Genomic DNA, 14,992 nt, shown 5'->3' with positions numbered 1-14,992 from the left:
GGCTCTCAGCTCACTATGCTCCCTGCAGCCAGGTAGCAAGTCCTTCCTTGGAGGGGGTCTGGGTGACACAACCCTTTGTCTGCCACAGGTGGTGTGTTAACTCATATTTGGTATTTCAGAGGTTAGATGGCAGCTCTCTTTACTGTGAAGCCAGTAGTCAGGAGATGGGGTTTCAGACTTGGTTCTGTAATTGACTTTACTATGAAAGCTTTAAGCCACTTCCTTCTGTGGGTCGCAGAGTTCAGATCTGTCTAGTTAGACCAGATGGTCTCTGCAGTTCTGTGACTGTTCTGTGCTTCACGGGAAGCCCTGATGCTGGGGTGGGATTCAATAAAGCTGTGTGATCTCACCATATTTCTGTGCATCTGATCACCCACCTGCCAGATTCGGGAGCTCTATAAGCAGCGGCTGGATGAAGCTGAAATGTTGGAGAGACATATCATTCAGGCCTGCGCACGGGCCCTTGCGGAGAAAGAGCGGGCCATGCACCAGGCCGAAGTACAGGTCCTTGAGCCGTTCATCAAGATGCCTCCAGGTGTGTATGATGAGCTCCTCTATGCCCTTCACCCTGACTCCCCAGTTGTTAATGTATTACTGTGTTCGCTTCATTACCTCTCTAGTCTTTTTCTGAACATCTGGAGAGTGAGTTGCAGATATGTTGTTTCATTACCGCAGAACACTCCATTGTGCATGTCTCCAAAACAGGGACACTCGCCTACATAACCAGCACACAACCCCCTAAGCCAGGAAATCAGCAATGGTGCAGCGTTAACCTCCACTTCCCAGATGGCATGCAGGTTTCACCTGCTGTCCCACAGTGTCCCTTTCTCCTCTTTGGTCTAGGATCCTGTCTAGGAAGTCATGTTACACGTCATTGTCATGTCTCATTTTCATTTGGCACAGTTCTTTGAACTTTTCCTGTCTTTCATGTTCTTGACTGTTGGGTTTTTCCTCAATTTTTAAAAATTATGGTAAACTACACATAACATAAAATTTACCCTCTTAACCATTTTTAAGCATACAGTTCAGTGGTATTAAATACGTTCATAATCTTGTACAAACATCATCACCATCCATCTCCATAACTCTTTTCATCTTGTAAAACTGAAACCCTCTGCCCATGAAACAATAACTTCCCATTCCCTGCCTTGCCCCAGCCCCTGGCAATCACCATTCTACTTTCTGTCTCTGAAAAAAATTTTTAAAGTTACTATTTCTGACCATTTATTTAATTTAATTAATTTATTTATTTACTTTTGGCTGCATTGGGTCTTTGTTGCTGCACGCAGGCTTTCTCTAGTTTTGGCGAGCAGGAGCTACTCCTTGTTGCGGTGCACGGGCTTCTCATTGCAGTGGCTTTCTCGTTATGGAGCATGGACCCTAGGTGTGCGGGCTTCAGTAGTTGTGGCGCACAGGCTTCGGTAGTTGTGGCTCTCCAGCTCTAGAGCGCAGGCTCAGTAGTTGTAGTGCATGGGCTTAGTTGCTCCGCGGAATTTGGGATCTTCCTGGACCAGGGCTCGAACCCGTGTCCCCTGCATTGGCAGGCGGATTCTTAACCACTGCACCACCAGGGAAGTCCCTATAATTTTTTTTCTTAATTTAAGATTTTTTTCTGATGTGGACCATTTTTAAAGTCTTTATTGAATTTTTTACAATATTATTTCTGTGTTATGTCTTGGTTATTTGGCCGAGAGGCATATGGGATCTCAGCTCCCTGACCAGGGATCAAACCTGCACGCCCTGCATTGGAAGATGAAGTCTTAACCACTGGACTGCCAGGGAAGTCCCTTGTCTCTATAATTTTGACTACTCTAAGTACCTCATATAAGTGAAATCATACAGTATTTGTCTTTTTGCAACTGGCTTATTTCACTTAGCATAATGTCCTCAGGGTTCATCCATGTTGTAGCCTATGTCAGAATTTCCTTCCTTATAGGCTGAATAATATTCCATTGTAGGTACATACCACATTTTGCTTTTCCATTCATCAGTTGATGAACTCTTGGGTTGCTTCCTGGTGTTAGCTGTTCTGAATAATGCTGCTCTGAACATGGTCATACAAATATCTCTTTGAGACCCTGCTTTCAGTTCTTTGGGGTTTATACCCAGAAGTGGAATTGCTAGATCTTATAGTAGTTCTATTTTTAATATTTTGAGGAATCACCGTACTGTTTTCCACAGTGCCTGTGTCATGTTTACATGCCCACCAACAGTGCTCGAGGATTCCCATTTCTCTACATCCTCACCAACTCTATTTTCTGGTTTTTCAGTGTGTGGTTTTTGTTTTTTGTTTTTGAGTGTAGCCATCCCGATGGGTGTGAGGTGATAGCTCACTGTGGTTTTGATTTGCATTTCCCTGATTATTAGTGATGTTGAGTGTCTTTTCATATGCTTATTTGCCATTTGTGTATCTTCTTTGGAGAAATATCTTTTCAAGCTCATTTTTAAAAAAATTTTTACTGGGGTATAGTTGATTTACAATGTTGTGTTAGTTTTAAGTGTACAACAGAATGAATCTGTTATACAAATACATATGTCCACTCTTCTGTAGAATCTTTTCCCATATAGGCCATTACAGAGTATTAGTAGAGTTCCCCGTGCTATACATTAGGTCCTTATTAGTTATCTATTTTATATATAGTAGTGTGTATATGTCAATCCCAATCTCCCACTTTATCCCTCTCCCCTTACCCCCCAGTAACCATAAGTTTATTTCCTATATTTATAACTCTATTTCTGTTTTGTAGATAAGTTCATTTGTAATCTTCTTTTAGATTCCACTTATAAATGATGTCATATGATATTTGTCTTTCTCTTTCTGGCTTACTTCACTCAGTATGACAGTCTCTAGGTCCATCCATGTTGCTGCAAATAGCATTATTTTGTCCTTTTTTATGCTTGAGTAATATTCCATTGCATATATATACCACATCTTCTTTATCCATTCCTCTGTTAATGGACATTTAGGTTGCTTCCATGTCCTGGCTATTGTAAATAGAGCTGCAGTGAGCATTGGGTGTGCATATATTTTCGAATTATGGTCTTCTCTGGATATATGCCCAGGAGTGGGATTGCTGGATCATATGGTAGGTCTATTTTTAGTTTTTTAAGGAATTTCCATACTGTTCTCCATAGTGACTGTACCAGTTTACATTCCCACTAACAGTGTAGGAGGGTTCCCTTTTCTCTACACCTTCTCCAGCATTTATTGTTTGTAGATTTTTTTGATGATGGCCATTCTGACCAGCGTGAGGTGATACTTCATTATAGTTTTGATTTGTATTTCTCTAATAGTTAGTGATGCTGAGCACCTTTTCATGTGCTTTTTAACCATCTGTATATTTTCTTTGGAGAAATGTCTGTTTAGATGTCCCACCCTTTTTTTTTTTTTTTTTTTGGTACACAGGGCTTTCACTGCCAAGGCCTCTCCCATCGCGGAGCACAGGCTCTGGATGCGCAGGCTCAGCGGCCATGGCTCACGGGCCCAGCCACTCTGTGGCATGTGGGATCCTCCCAGACCGGGGCACGAACCCATGTCCCCTGCATCGGCAGGTGGACTCCCATCCACTGCACCACCAGGGAAGCCCCCACCCATTTTTTGATTGGGTTGTTTGCTTTTTTTGATATTGAGCTGCATAAACTGTTTGTATATTTTGGAGATTAATCCCTTGGCAGTTGCTTCATTTGAAAAATTTTCTCCCATTCTGAGGGTTGTCTTTGTTTTGTTTATGGTTTCTTCCTTTGCTGTGCAAAAGCTTCTAAGTTTAATTAGGTCTCATTTGTTTATTTTTGTTTTTATTTTCATTACTCTAGGAGGTGGATCAAAAAGATCTTGCTGCGATTTGTGTCAAAGAGTGTTCTATGTTTTCCTCTAAGAGTTTATAGTATCTGGCCTTACATTTAGGTCTTTAACCCATTTTGAGTTTATTTTTGTGTATGGTGTTAGGGTGTGTTCTAATTTCATTCTTTTACATGTAGCTGTCCATTTTTCCCAGCACCATTTATTGAAAAGACTGTCTTTTCTCCATTGTATATTCTTGCCTCCTTTGTCCTAGATTAGATGACCATAGTTGTGTGGGTTTATCTCTGGATTTTCTATCCTGTTCCATTGATGTGTATTTGTTTTTGTGCCAGTACCATACTGCTTTGATGACTGTGGCTTGGTAGTATAGTCTGAAGTCAGGGAGCCTGATTCCTCCAGCTCCATTTTTCTTTCTCAAGATTGCTTTGACTATTCATGGTCTTTTGTGTTTCCATACAAATTGGAAAGGTTTTTGTTCTAATTCTGTGAAAAATGCTGTTGGTAATTTGATAGGGATTGCATCGAATCTGTAGACTGATTTGGGTAGTATAGTCATTTTGACAGTATTGATTCCTCCAATCCAAGAACATGGTATATCTCTCCATCTTTGTGTCATCTTAATTTCTTTCATCAGTATCTAATAGTTTTCTGAGTATAGTTCTTTTGCCTCCTTAGGTAGGTTTATTCCTAGGTATTTTATTCTTTTTTTTTGGCTGTGTCTGGGACTTCATTGCTGTGCATGGGCTTTCTCTAGTAGCAGCAAGCAGGGGCTACTCTTCATTGCAGTGCACAGGCTTCTCATTGTGGTGGCTTCTTTTGTTGCAGAGCACAGGCTCTAGGTGTGAGGGCTTCAGTAGTTGCAGCACGTGGGCTCAGTAGTTGCGGCACATGGGCCCTAGCCCATGCACCACAACTACAGGCTTCAGTAGTTGTGGTGCATGGGCTCTAGAGGGCAGGCTCAGTAGTCGTGGCACACAAGTTTAGTTGCTCTGCAGCATGTGGGATCTTCCCAGACCAGGGATCAAACCTGTGTTCCCTGCATTGGCAGGCATAATCTTAACCACTGTACCACCAGAGAAGGCCCATATTCAAGCCCATTTTTAATCGATTGTTTTGTTGTTGTTGAGTTTTAGGAATTCTCTATATATCCTCATTATTAATCCCTTATCAGATACATGATTTGCAAATATTTTCTCTCGTTCTGTGGGTTGCATTTTTACTCTGTTGGTAGTGTCTTTTGATGCACAATTTTTATTTTTCATGAAGTCCAGTTTGTCTGTTTTTATTTTGTTGCCTGTGCCTTTGGTGTCACATCCAAGAAATCATTGCCAGATACAGTGAAATCACTGCCAAATCCAATGTTGTGAAGTGTTGGCCTTGTATTTTCTCCTAAGAGTTTTATTGTTTTAGGTCTTGTATTTAGGTCTTTAATTAATTTTGAGTTAATTTTTTGTATATAGTATTACAAAAGCGTCCAACTTCATTCTTTTGTGTGAAGATATCCAGTTTTCCTAGCATTGCTTATTGAAAAGACCATCCTTTCTCTATTGAATGGTCTTGACACTGTTGTCAAAAATCATTTGACTGTATGTCTGAGAGTTTATTTCTGGGCTTTCTGTTCTATTCCATTGATTTCTATGTCCATCTTTATGCCAGTACTATGTTGTTCTTATTATTGTAGCTTTCTTATAAGCTTTGAAATTAGGAATTGTGAATCCTCCAGCTTTGTTCTTTTTTTTTTTTTTTTTTTTTTAATTTTTTTTTGCGGTACGCGGGCCTCTCACTGTTGTGGCCTCTCCCGTTGCGGAGCACAGGCTTCCGGACGCACAGGCTCAGCGGCCATGGCTCACGGGCCCAGCTGTGGCATGTGGGATCTTCCCGGACCGGGGCACGAACCCGCGTCCCCTGCATCGGCAGGCGGACTCTCAACCACTGCGCCACCAGGGAAGCCCCCAGCTTTGTTCTTTTTCAAGATTGTTTTGGCTGTTGTTTTTGGCTGTTTGTTCCTTGAGATTCCATCATGAATTTTGGGATGGGTTTTACTATTTCTATAACAAAAAAACATCCTTGGGATTTTGATAGAGATTTCATTGAATCTGTGTATTGATTTGGATAGTATTGACATTTTAACAATATTAAGTCTTCTAATCCATGAACATCTAATGTGTTTCCATTTATTTATGTCTTCTTTCATTTTTTTCAGCAATGTTTTGTACTTTGTATTGTACAAGTCTTTGATCTCCTTGGTTAACTCTCAAGTATTTTATTCTTTTTGATGCTCTTATAAATGGGATTTTCATAATTTCCTTTTCAGATTGTTCATTTTTAGCATATAGAAATGCATCTGATTTTTGTGTGTTGACTTTATGTACTACTTAGCTGAATTCACTTGTTCTGACAGGTTTTTTTTGTGTGTGAAATCTTTATTGTTTTCTATATATAAGATCATATCTGCAAACAGTAATAATTTTGCTTCTTCCTTTCCAGTTTGGATGCCTTTTATTTCTTTTTCTTGCCTAATTGCTCTGATTAGAACTTCCAGTACTGTGGTGGCTAGAAATGGTGAAAGCAGACATTCTTGCTTTATTCCTGATCGTAGAGGAAAAGCTTTAAGTCTTTCACCACTGAGTGTGATGTTTGCTGTGGGTTTTCATCTGTGCTTTTCATTATGTTGAAATAGTTTCCTTTTATTCTAGTTTATTAGTGTTTTTTTCATCATGAAAGGGTGCTGAATTTTTTCAGAAATTTTTCTGCATCAGTTGAGATGATCACGTGATTTTTCCCCTTTCATTCTGTTAATGTGGTGTATTACATTGATTAATTTTTGTATTTTGAGCCATCCTTGCATTCCAGGAATAGATCTCACTTGGTCATGATGAACTATCCTTTCAATATGCTACTGAATTCAGTTTGCTAGTATTTTGTGAGGATTTTTGGATCAGTATTCATAAGGGATATAGTTTTCTTGTAGTGTCTTTGTCTGGTTTTATATCAGGGTAATGCTGGCCTCTTGAATGAGATAAGAAGTGTTCCCTCCTTTTCAGTTTTTTGTGAAAATTTTGAGGATTGGTATTAATTCTTTAAATGTTTAGTAGAACTCACCAGTGAAGCCATCGGTTCAGGGCTTTTCTTTGTCGGGAAATTTTTGTTTTATTATTGATTCAGTCCCTTTACTTGTTATAAGTCAACACAGATTTTCTGTTTTTTCATGATTTAGTCTTGGTAGGCTTAGTGTTTCTAGGAATTTGTCCATTTTTATCTAGGTTATCCAGTGTGTTAGTGTATAGTTCCTGGTATTCACTTATAATCCTTTTTATTTCTGTAGAATCAGTAGTAGTATCCGCACTTTCATTTCTGATTTTAGTCTTTTGAGTCTTCTCTCTTTTTTCTTAGTTGATGTAGCTAAAGGTTTGTCAATTTTGTTGATCTTTTCAAAGAACCAACTTTTGGGTTCATTGATTTTCTCTATTGTTTTTCTGTTCTCTACTTTGTTAATCTGTGCTCTAATCTTTATTATTTCCTTCCTTCTTTCTGACAGCTTTAGGTTTAGTTTGTTCTTTTTCTAGTTCCTTAAGTCCTAAAGTTAGGTTACTGATCTAAGATCTTTCTTGTTTTATGTAAGTGTTTATAGCTCTAAAATTCCTCCTTAGCACCGCTTTTGTGGTGTCCCATAAGTTTTGGTATGTTGTGTTTTCATTTTCATTGGTCTCTAAGTATTTTCTAATTTTATTTGTGATTTCTTCTTTGGTTCATTGGCTGTTTAAAAATGTGTTGCTTGAAGTTTTGGGACAGGTTTGGTTTTTTAATTTTCCAACCAAGTTGAGAGGCAAGTTGATCTTACATAAAGCACTACAGCATGTAGTAACCATGTGATTTTGAGCAAACCACATGATTTTTCTAGGTCTGTTTTCTCACCTACAAAATAAGGAGGTTGGACTGTCAGGGTGAATGGGTGAATTCAGGGTGAATGATAGTTGATTCTTGCTTTCATCACTTTCTAGCTCATCACCGTGCCTTTTTTCTTTCCTAAGAAAGATGTCACACCCCTTTCCTCTTCTCTTCTATTGTCCCTCCCTCCTTCCCTATCAAGGTACAGGCAGAGCTGGAGATGAGGCTGAGATCCAGAGTTTCCTAGAGAGTAACAGAGTGGCTTAGAAAGGGAAACCTGACTCTGGCCTCTTAATCCTGCATTTGGTGACTAAGGGGACTTAGGATGGTGACACGTCTCTTGCTGGGAGCATACATTTAGCCAGTTTTCATAGTGCCTAGAATGTGTATGTCTATTTGTACACGATTGTCTTTTCCTATTTTGGAGTGGTCAGACATTTTATTTTTGTTCAGAATTATCAAGTTTTAGACAAACTTGCAAAACTGTGCTTTTATTAAGTGACTTTTTTTGAATAAACTCTTTGGTATTCTGGAAAAAAAAGTGGGTTGCCTATTTTCTACAGTTTAGTGAATTTTCCAGTTTTGTTTCTTTTTTCTTTCTTTTTTTTTTTTTTTTTGTGGTACGCGGGCCTCTCACTGTTGTGGCCTCTCCCATTGCGGAGCACAGGCTTCCGACACGCAGGCTCAGCGGCCATGGCTCACGGGACCAGCCGCTCCGCGGCATGTGGGATCTTCCCGGACCGGGGCACGAACCCGTGTCCCCTGCATCGGCAGGCGGACTCTCAACCACTGCACCACCAGGGAAGCCCCATTTTTTACAAAATTAATTTATTTATTTTTGGCTGCATTGGGTCTTCGTTGCTGTGCACGGGCTTTCTCTAGTTGCGGCAAGTGGGGGCTACTCTTCGTCATGGTGTGCAGGCTTGTCATTGCAGTGGCTTCTCTTGTTGTGGAGCATGGGCTCTAGGCACGTGAGCTTCAGTAGTTGTGGCTCGCGGGCTCTAGAGCGCAGGCTCAGTAGCTGTGGCGCACGGGCTTAGTTGCTCCATGGCATGTGGGATCTTCCCAGACCAGGGCTTGAACCTGTGTCCCCTTCATTGGCAGGATTCCTAACCACTGCACCACCAGGGAGGTCCCTGTTCTCTTCTGGTTTCTATTTGCATGGAATATCTTTTTTCATCTTTTCACTTTCAATCTAGTTGAGTCTTTGGATCTAAAATGAGTCTCTTGTAGACAGCATCTATTTGGATCATGCGTTTTTACCTATTCTGCCAATCTCTGTCTTTTGACTGGAGAGTTTAATCCATGTACATTTAAAGTAATTACTGATAAGGAGGAATTTCTGTCACTTTGCTATTTTTCTTCTATATGCCATGTACCTCTTTTGTCCCTCATCCCCTGCATTACTGTCTTCTTTTGTATTTAGTCAATTTTTGTAGTGAAATGTTTAAATTCCTTTTTTATTTCCTTTTGGGTATATTCTATAGCTATTTTCTTTGTCGTTACCATAGGGATGACATTTAACAACCAAAAATTATAACACTCTACTTTGAATTTATACCAGCTTAACTTCAATAACATACAAAACTCTTGTTTCTTTACATCTCCATTCCCACCCCTTTTGGTTGTTGATGTCAGAATATTACATCTTTATACATTGTGTGCCCAGAAATACCAACTAATGCATTAGTCTCTTAAATTATGTAGAAAACAAGACATGAAATTACAAACCTAAGTTACTATAATACTAGCTTTTATAATAATCAGCTTTATGTAATACTAGGTTTTTATTTTTTATTTTTTTGCGGTACGCGGGCCTCTCACCGTTGTGGCCTCTCCCGTTGCGGAGCACAGGCTCCGGATGCGCAGGCTCAGCGGCCATGGCTCACGGGCCCAGACGCTCCGCAGCATGTGGGATCTTCCCGGATCGGGGCACGAACCCGTGTCCCCTGCATCGGCAGGCAGACTCTCAACCACTGCGCCACCAGGGAAGCCCAATACTAGGTTTTTATAATACTAGCTTTTATTTTTAACCTTTGTTTTTTTCCTTTAAATGTATAATATTAGTCTCTTAAATCATGTAGAAAATGTTTATGATTGTCCATGTATTTCCTTTGTTGAGATCTTTATCTCTCCATGTGTCTAGGAGTTACCGTTTAGCATCCTTTCATTTCACGTTGCAGGACTCCCTTGAGCATTGCAGGGCAAGTTTAGTGGTAACAAATACCCTCAGCTTTTGTTTATCAGGAAATGTCTTAATTTCTCCCTCACTTTTGAAGGACAATTTTACTGGATATAGGATTCTTGGTTAACAGTTTTTCCTTTTAGCACTTTGAATATATTGGCCCACTGCCTCCTGGCTTCCATAATTTCTGATGAGAAATCTGCTGATAGCCTTATTGAGGATCCCTTGTATGTGACAAGTCACTTCTCTCTTGCTACTTTCAAGATGCTCTCTTTGTCTTTCAAATGTTTGATTATAACATGTAACATGAGTGTCTTTGAGTTCTTATAGTTCATTGAGCTTCTCGGATATTTATATTCATGTATTTCATCAAATTTGGGAAGTTTTCAGCTGTTATTTTTTCAGATATTCTCTCTGCCCCTTTTTCTCTCTTCTCCTTCTAGGACTCCCGCAATGTGTGTTGTTCACTTTCTGGTGTCCCACAGCTTCCTTAAGCTGTCTTTACTTTTCTTCAACCTTTTTTCCCTTCTGTTCCTCAGACTCGGTAATTTCTATTTTTCTATCTGAAAGTTCACTGATTCTCTCTTCTGCCTGCTCAAATCTGCTTTTGAATCCCTTTGATAGTGAATTTTTCATTTCAGTTAGTGTCCTTTTCAGGTCCAACATTTCTTTTTAGTTTCTTTATACATTTTCTGTCTCTTTATTGATATTTATATTTTTTGGTACATCGTCTTCTTGAGTTTCTCCACATGTTCTTTTAGTTCTGTGAGCATCTTTAAGACAGTTCTTCTAAAGCCTTTGTCTAGTATGTCTGCAATCAGGTCTTTTTCAAGGACAGTTTCTGTTGATTTAATTTTTTCCTTTGAACATGGCATACTTTCCTGTTTCTCTGTATGTTTTTGATTTGTTGTTGTTGTTGTTAGAAACTGGACATTGAATCTAATAGTGTTGTAACTCTGGAAATCAGATTCTCTCCCTGCCACAGAGTTTGCTGTTTTTTGTAATTGTTTTTTGGATTTGTTTTTTAATTATTGTAGGCTGTCTTTGCTGAGGGTCAGCCTGAGATGTAATCTTAAGGTCTTCTAGGTCTTTTCTGAACCCTTCTCTGGGTATGTGTGGTCATGTTCTAATATTCCCCTGATCTGCAGTTGTTTTTGAATGACGTAGTCTTTAATATCTGGCTTCCAAAAGGGGGAAAAGAGAAAGATGAAGGGGGGCGTGCTGGCCCTTTAAATTCCCTGGAAGTCGGCTGATGTTAAGGCTTTCCATTAACACTGCAGCCACAGAGGAAGGTAATGCTGTGCCTCTATGTCGAGGCAAACCCTCCCCCAGCTTTATTAATCTTCAAACAAGTTCCCTATCAGCCACTTTCCTGAAAATCCCAGCCACAAAGCTGCCCTCAGACCCCTGATCAACCAGCGAAGCCATTCACCACTACTGTCCAGAACTCCATGTATACTCGACCTCAGGCCACTTCTGCCATACAAAGTGAACGATTAGGTGTGACGCTCAAGGCTCTAGCCTGGGAAGGATTTCCCTACATGGTGTCCTTTAGGGCCACACCTGAGTAAGGCTGTGATACAGCAGCAGCCCATTTACAGCTAACCCCAGTGTATCATGCTGACCCATCTCTGGACCAGACTGGGTTGCTCTTTTTAACTTTGATTTACAGAGAATTTAGAAGGTACACCTAAGTAAATAGAATAGTATATGAACTCCCATTTACCCCTAACTCAGGCTTAACACATGGCCATTTCTGTCCCACTCATTCCCCTCCTCATGATATTTTAAACAAGTTGCATACATTATATAATTCCACTGTAAATATTTTAGTATATATCACTAAAAGATAAGAAATGGTTTTGAAAAATAATGACATTATTATTACACTTGAAAATAGCAATAATACCTTAATATCAAATATCCAGGAAGTGTTCAAAATCAGACCTGAGTTTTTGTTCCTCTGTCAGTTGGTCTTGGAAAGTTTCCCATGAGGCATAGATATGAGTTGAGGGAAAAGCACTGGAGCAAAGGACATAGACAGTCTGGACCACCAGTTGATGTAATTAGCATGTGTCTTTTGGATCTGCTCAGGCCTAATCCCAAATATGCCATTTTCCCATTGTACAATGGATTGCTCCTTTGCCCTCCCAATCTTATGACTCAGTGGATCTGATAATACCCAGTCAAGATGAGTAGCTCTGGATGAATAGTCACTCGATGTCCCATAGTCAGTACTGGGTCTATGCTCAAGCCCTATAGCCCATTTTTCAAATGATGAGTCATTCTCTTTCACAGTAGGCAGAGTTTTGCTCCAGAACCCTGAGTCTGTGTTACAGCTCTCCTACTGGGGCTTTCTAGAGACTCTCTACAATATTCTCATGCACCGTAGATACCTTTGGATTCGTTGCATTTTTGTGTGTCATGTGGCTTTAATGGCAGGACAGCTTCAGTCATAGCCTGGACATGCCGTACAGCTCTCTCTTGCTTTGAACCCTACTCAAAACTGATAGCCTTTCAGGTCACCTAATAAATGGTTTGGAGCAATGTTCCCATGTGTGGAATATGCTGCCTCCAAAATCTAAAGAGTTCTGCCAATTACCACTCTTCTTAGTGGCAGGGGATACAAAATGCAGCTAGTCGTCCTTTACTTTAGAGAAGATGTTCCGGCATCCCATGTATTTAATTAATAAATAAATTTATTATTTAGGGATTTAAATTTAAATTTAGGGATTTATTGGATCCCTAAAAATTTCTTCAGTGTGTCAGTGTTGGAGGACAGAGGGAATGAAAAGCACCCACCAAACTGAGAAGGCATCTTGAGAGTGAAAAATGAGGCAGGCAGCTCCATATAATCAGTGGATCAGTGGGTGAGATTGGGATCGGGTGGGCAATGATGCAGAAGCATTTGCAGCTGTACTCCATACCGCAGAGGGGCCACTGGGATAATTTCATATTGGAATGGAAACAGTACGTGCATTCCTAAGTTAAGATTTGTGAATGGCTGGGGCTTCCCTGGTGGCGCAGTGGTTGAGAATCTGGAAACAGTACGTGCATTCCTAAGTTAAGATTTGTGAATGGCTGGGGCTTCCCTGGTGGCGCAGTGGTTGAGAATCTGCCTGCCAATGCAGGGGACACGGGTTCGATCCCTGGTCCGGGAAGATCCCACATGCTGTGGAGCAACTAAGCCCATGCGCCACAACTACTGAGCCTGAGTGCCACACTACTGAAGCCCGCATGCCTAGAGCCCATGCTCCGCAACAAGAAAAGCCACCGCAATGAGAAGCCCGCGCACCGCAACGAAGAGTAGCCCCCACTCACTGCAACTAGAGAAACCCGGCGCACAGCAGTGAAGACCCAACACAGCCAAAAATAAATAAATAAAATAAATTTACATTAAAAAAAAAAGATTTGTGAATGGGTAACTAGTCTTGTGGGTACCAGGAATACATCAGGGAAGGTTTTTCATCATTGTTTGGGGACTAATAGAGCATAGAGGCTACCTGGTCCTCATGATTTTTAGGCAATATCTATTAACTACAAAGCCCTTGATGACAAAGAAGTGATTCACTACACAGTAAAGTCCTGGGTAGGGTCATTGAAAGGAGAGAAGAAACTGTAAGGGCCCAAGACGGCTGTCAGTCATGCTAACAGCCATACAGTCAGGAGCCTGAATCTTCTAGTATTACTAAACTACTTACCACTCCATGATCACCAAGTCCAATTAGTAAGTCATCAGTATAATGGACTGGCATGATGTTGGGCAGAGTGTCAAGACAACTGAGTTCCCCACAGGCTCTATTGGTTAGAGAGCAGGAGAGTTAGTATGCTCTTGTGGTGAGATAGTGATTGTGTGCTGATGTCCTTCTTACATAAAGGCAAATTGCTTTAAACCATCCTTACCAAGGAGGATAGAGAACACACTTGCCAGACCAGTAGTCACATGTCAATGCTAGAAGCTGGCCAGAAAGGTACCACATTCAGTATGGCAGCTGTGATTGGGGCTACCACGTGGTTAAATTTATGGTAGCCCATTATCATCTACTCTATTTGGCTTCTGCAGGAGCCAGACAGATGAACTGAATAGTTTATGAACCCTTGTGTATCCATCACTTAATCCCAACAAAACTATCATCCCTGTATCCTTTAAGTATTTGATGATGGTGCTAATCTCTGCAAGGGGAGAGGGTTGCTTCTGCTGACCTGGAGTGTTCAGATGAGCCTGGAGGTTCAGCATTCTCAGGTCCTGCACCTCAATGCCTCATTCCAGGTCTTTGAATCTTACTCTTTTCCTGTCAGGGTCCTGACTTTGATACAGGAGACCTGTTGATGCTGTGCATTCAGTCTCCTTGGCCATTCTGCTACCATCAGTTAGATCCCGTATCTGATTTTCACACTCTCTGCCCTGCAACTTAGATGAGAGTCTCGTTAGTCGTTGCCAGAGACTCTGACTTTCATGGTATGCCTTGAGTTGTCAGTTAGTTGACGTGAGCCTATAATTTTCTTTTTTTGAAAGCTTCCAAAGCAGTTAAAAGCCAGCCAATCCTTATAATTGCCATTGCCCCCATACCATTCAGGGGTCATAGCTATCACAAATGCCAACACTTCACCTTTTACCACATCCCAGTTTACCACATATGAGAATCTTAGTTATTTGATGCTGTCATACTCCAGGAATTACCAGCAATGGAATCCTTTTTGCCATCTGACTAAAGAGTGATCCAGCTCCAAAATCCTATCCTGATAGTCTTCATTCTAGTCTGGAAGCAATTGTTTTAGCCAGTTTCTCCCAAAAGCAAAGCCTGGATCCAGTGTTTTCATGCAGGTAATTTATTTGGGAATGTGATCCAGACAGAAGGTATGCAGAACAAGGGAAGTGGAACAGGGAAGAAGGGAAAGATGATATAAAGATTTGTCAGTTGGCCTCCACTACAGGTGACATGTGCTCAGTCCCACAGTACCTTTTGAGGAGCCTCATGAAATGGATCTCAGAACCACCAACCACAGGGAGATGAAAAGGGGAAATATATCTGTTGGCTCCTGACCGCTGTTGGACAAGAGCGCCCCCCTCGTGTTAACTCCCTGTCTTAACCAGTCCAGGATGCTGTAACAAAGTA

The 14,992-nt window shown here is 40.8% G+C and overlaps 1 protein-coding gene across 1 annotated transcript in view; it reads left to right on the top strand.

Moving 5' to 3' along the window:
- The window catches only part of DLEC1 (DLEC1 cilia and flagella associated protein), an 89,337-nt gene that overhangs the window by 1,022 nt on the left and 73,323 nt on the right, over positions 1–14,992 (top strand). Inside the window, exon 2 of the mRNA XM_065885933.1 lies at positions 385–535. Within this exon, the coding sequence (XP_065742005.1) occupies positions 385–535 (151 nt within the window). The remainder of the gene's footprint in view (positions 1–384; positions 536–14,992) is intronic.

This window comes from Phocoena phocoena, chromosome 10 (genome assembly GCF_963924675.1).
Source record: "Phocoena phocoena chromosome 10, mPhoPho1.1, whole genome shotgun sequence".
Lineage (NCBI taxonomy): Eukaryota > Metazoa > Chordata > Mammalia > Artiodactyla > Phocoenidae > Phocoena > Phocoena phocoena.
The sequence above is the reverse complement of the archived record's forward strand: the minus strand, read 5'-3'. Positions and strand labels throughout refer to the sequence as shown.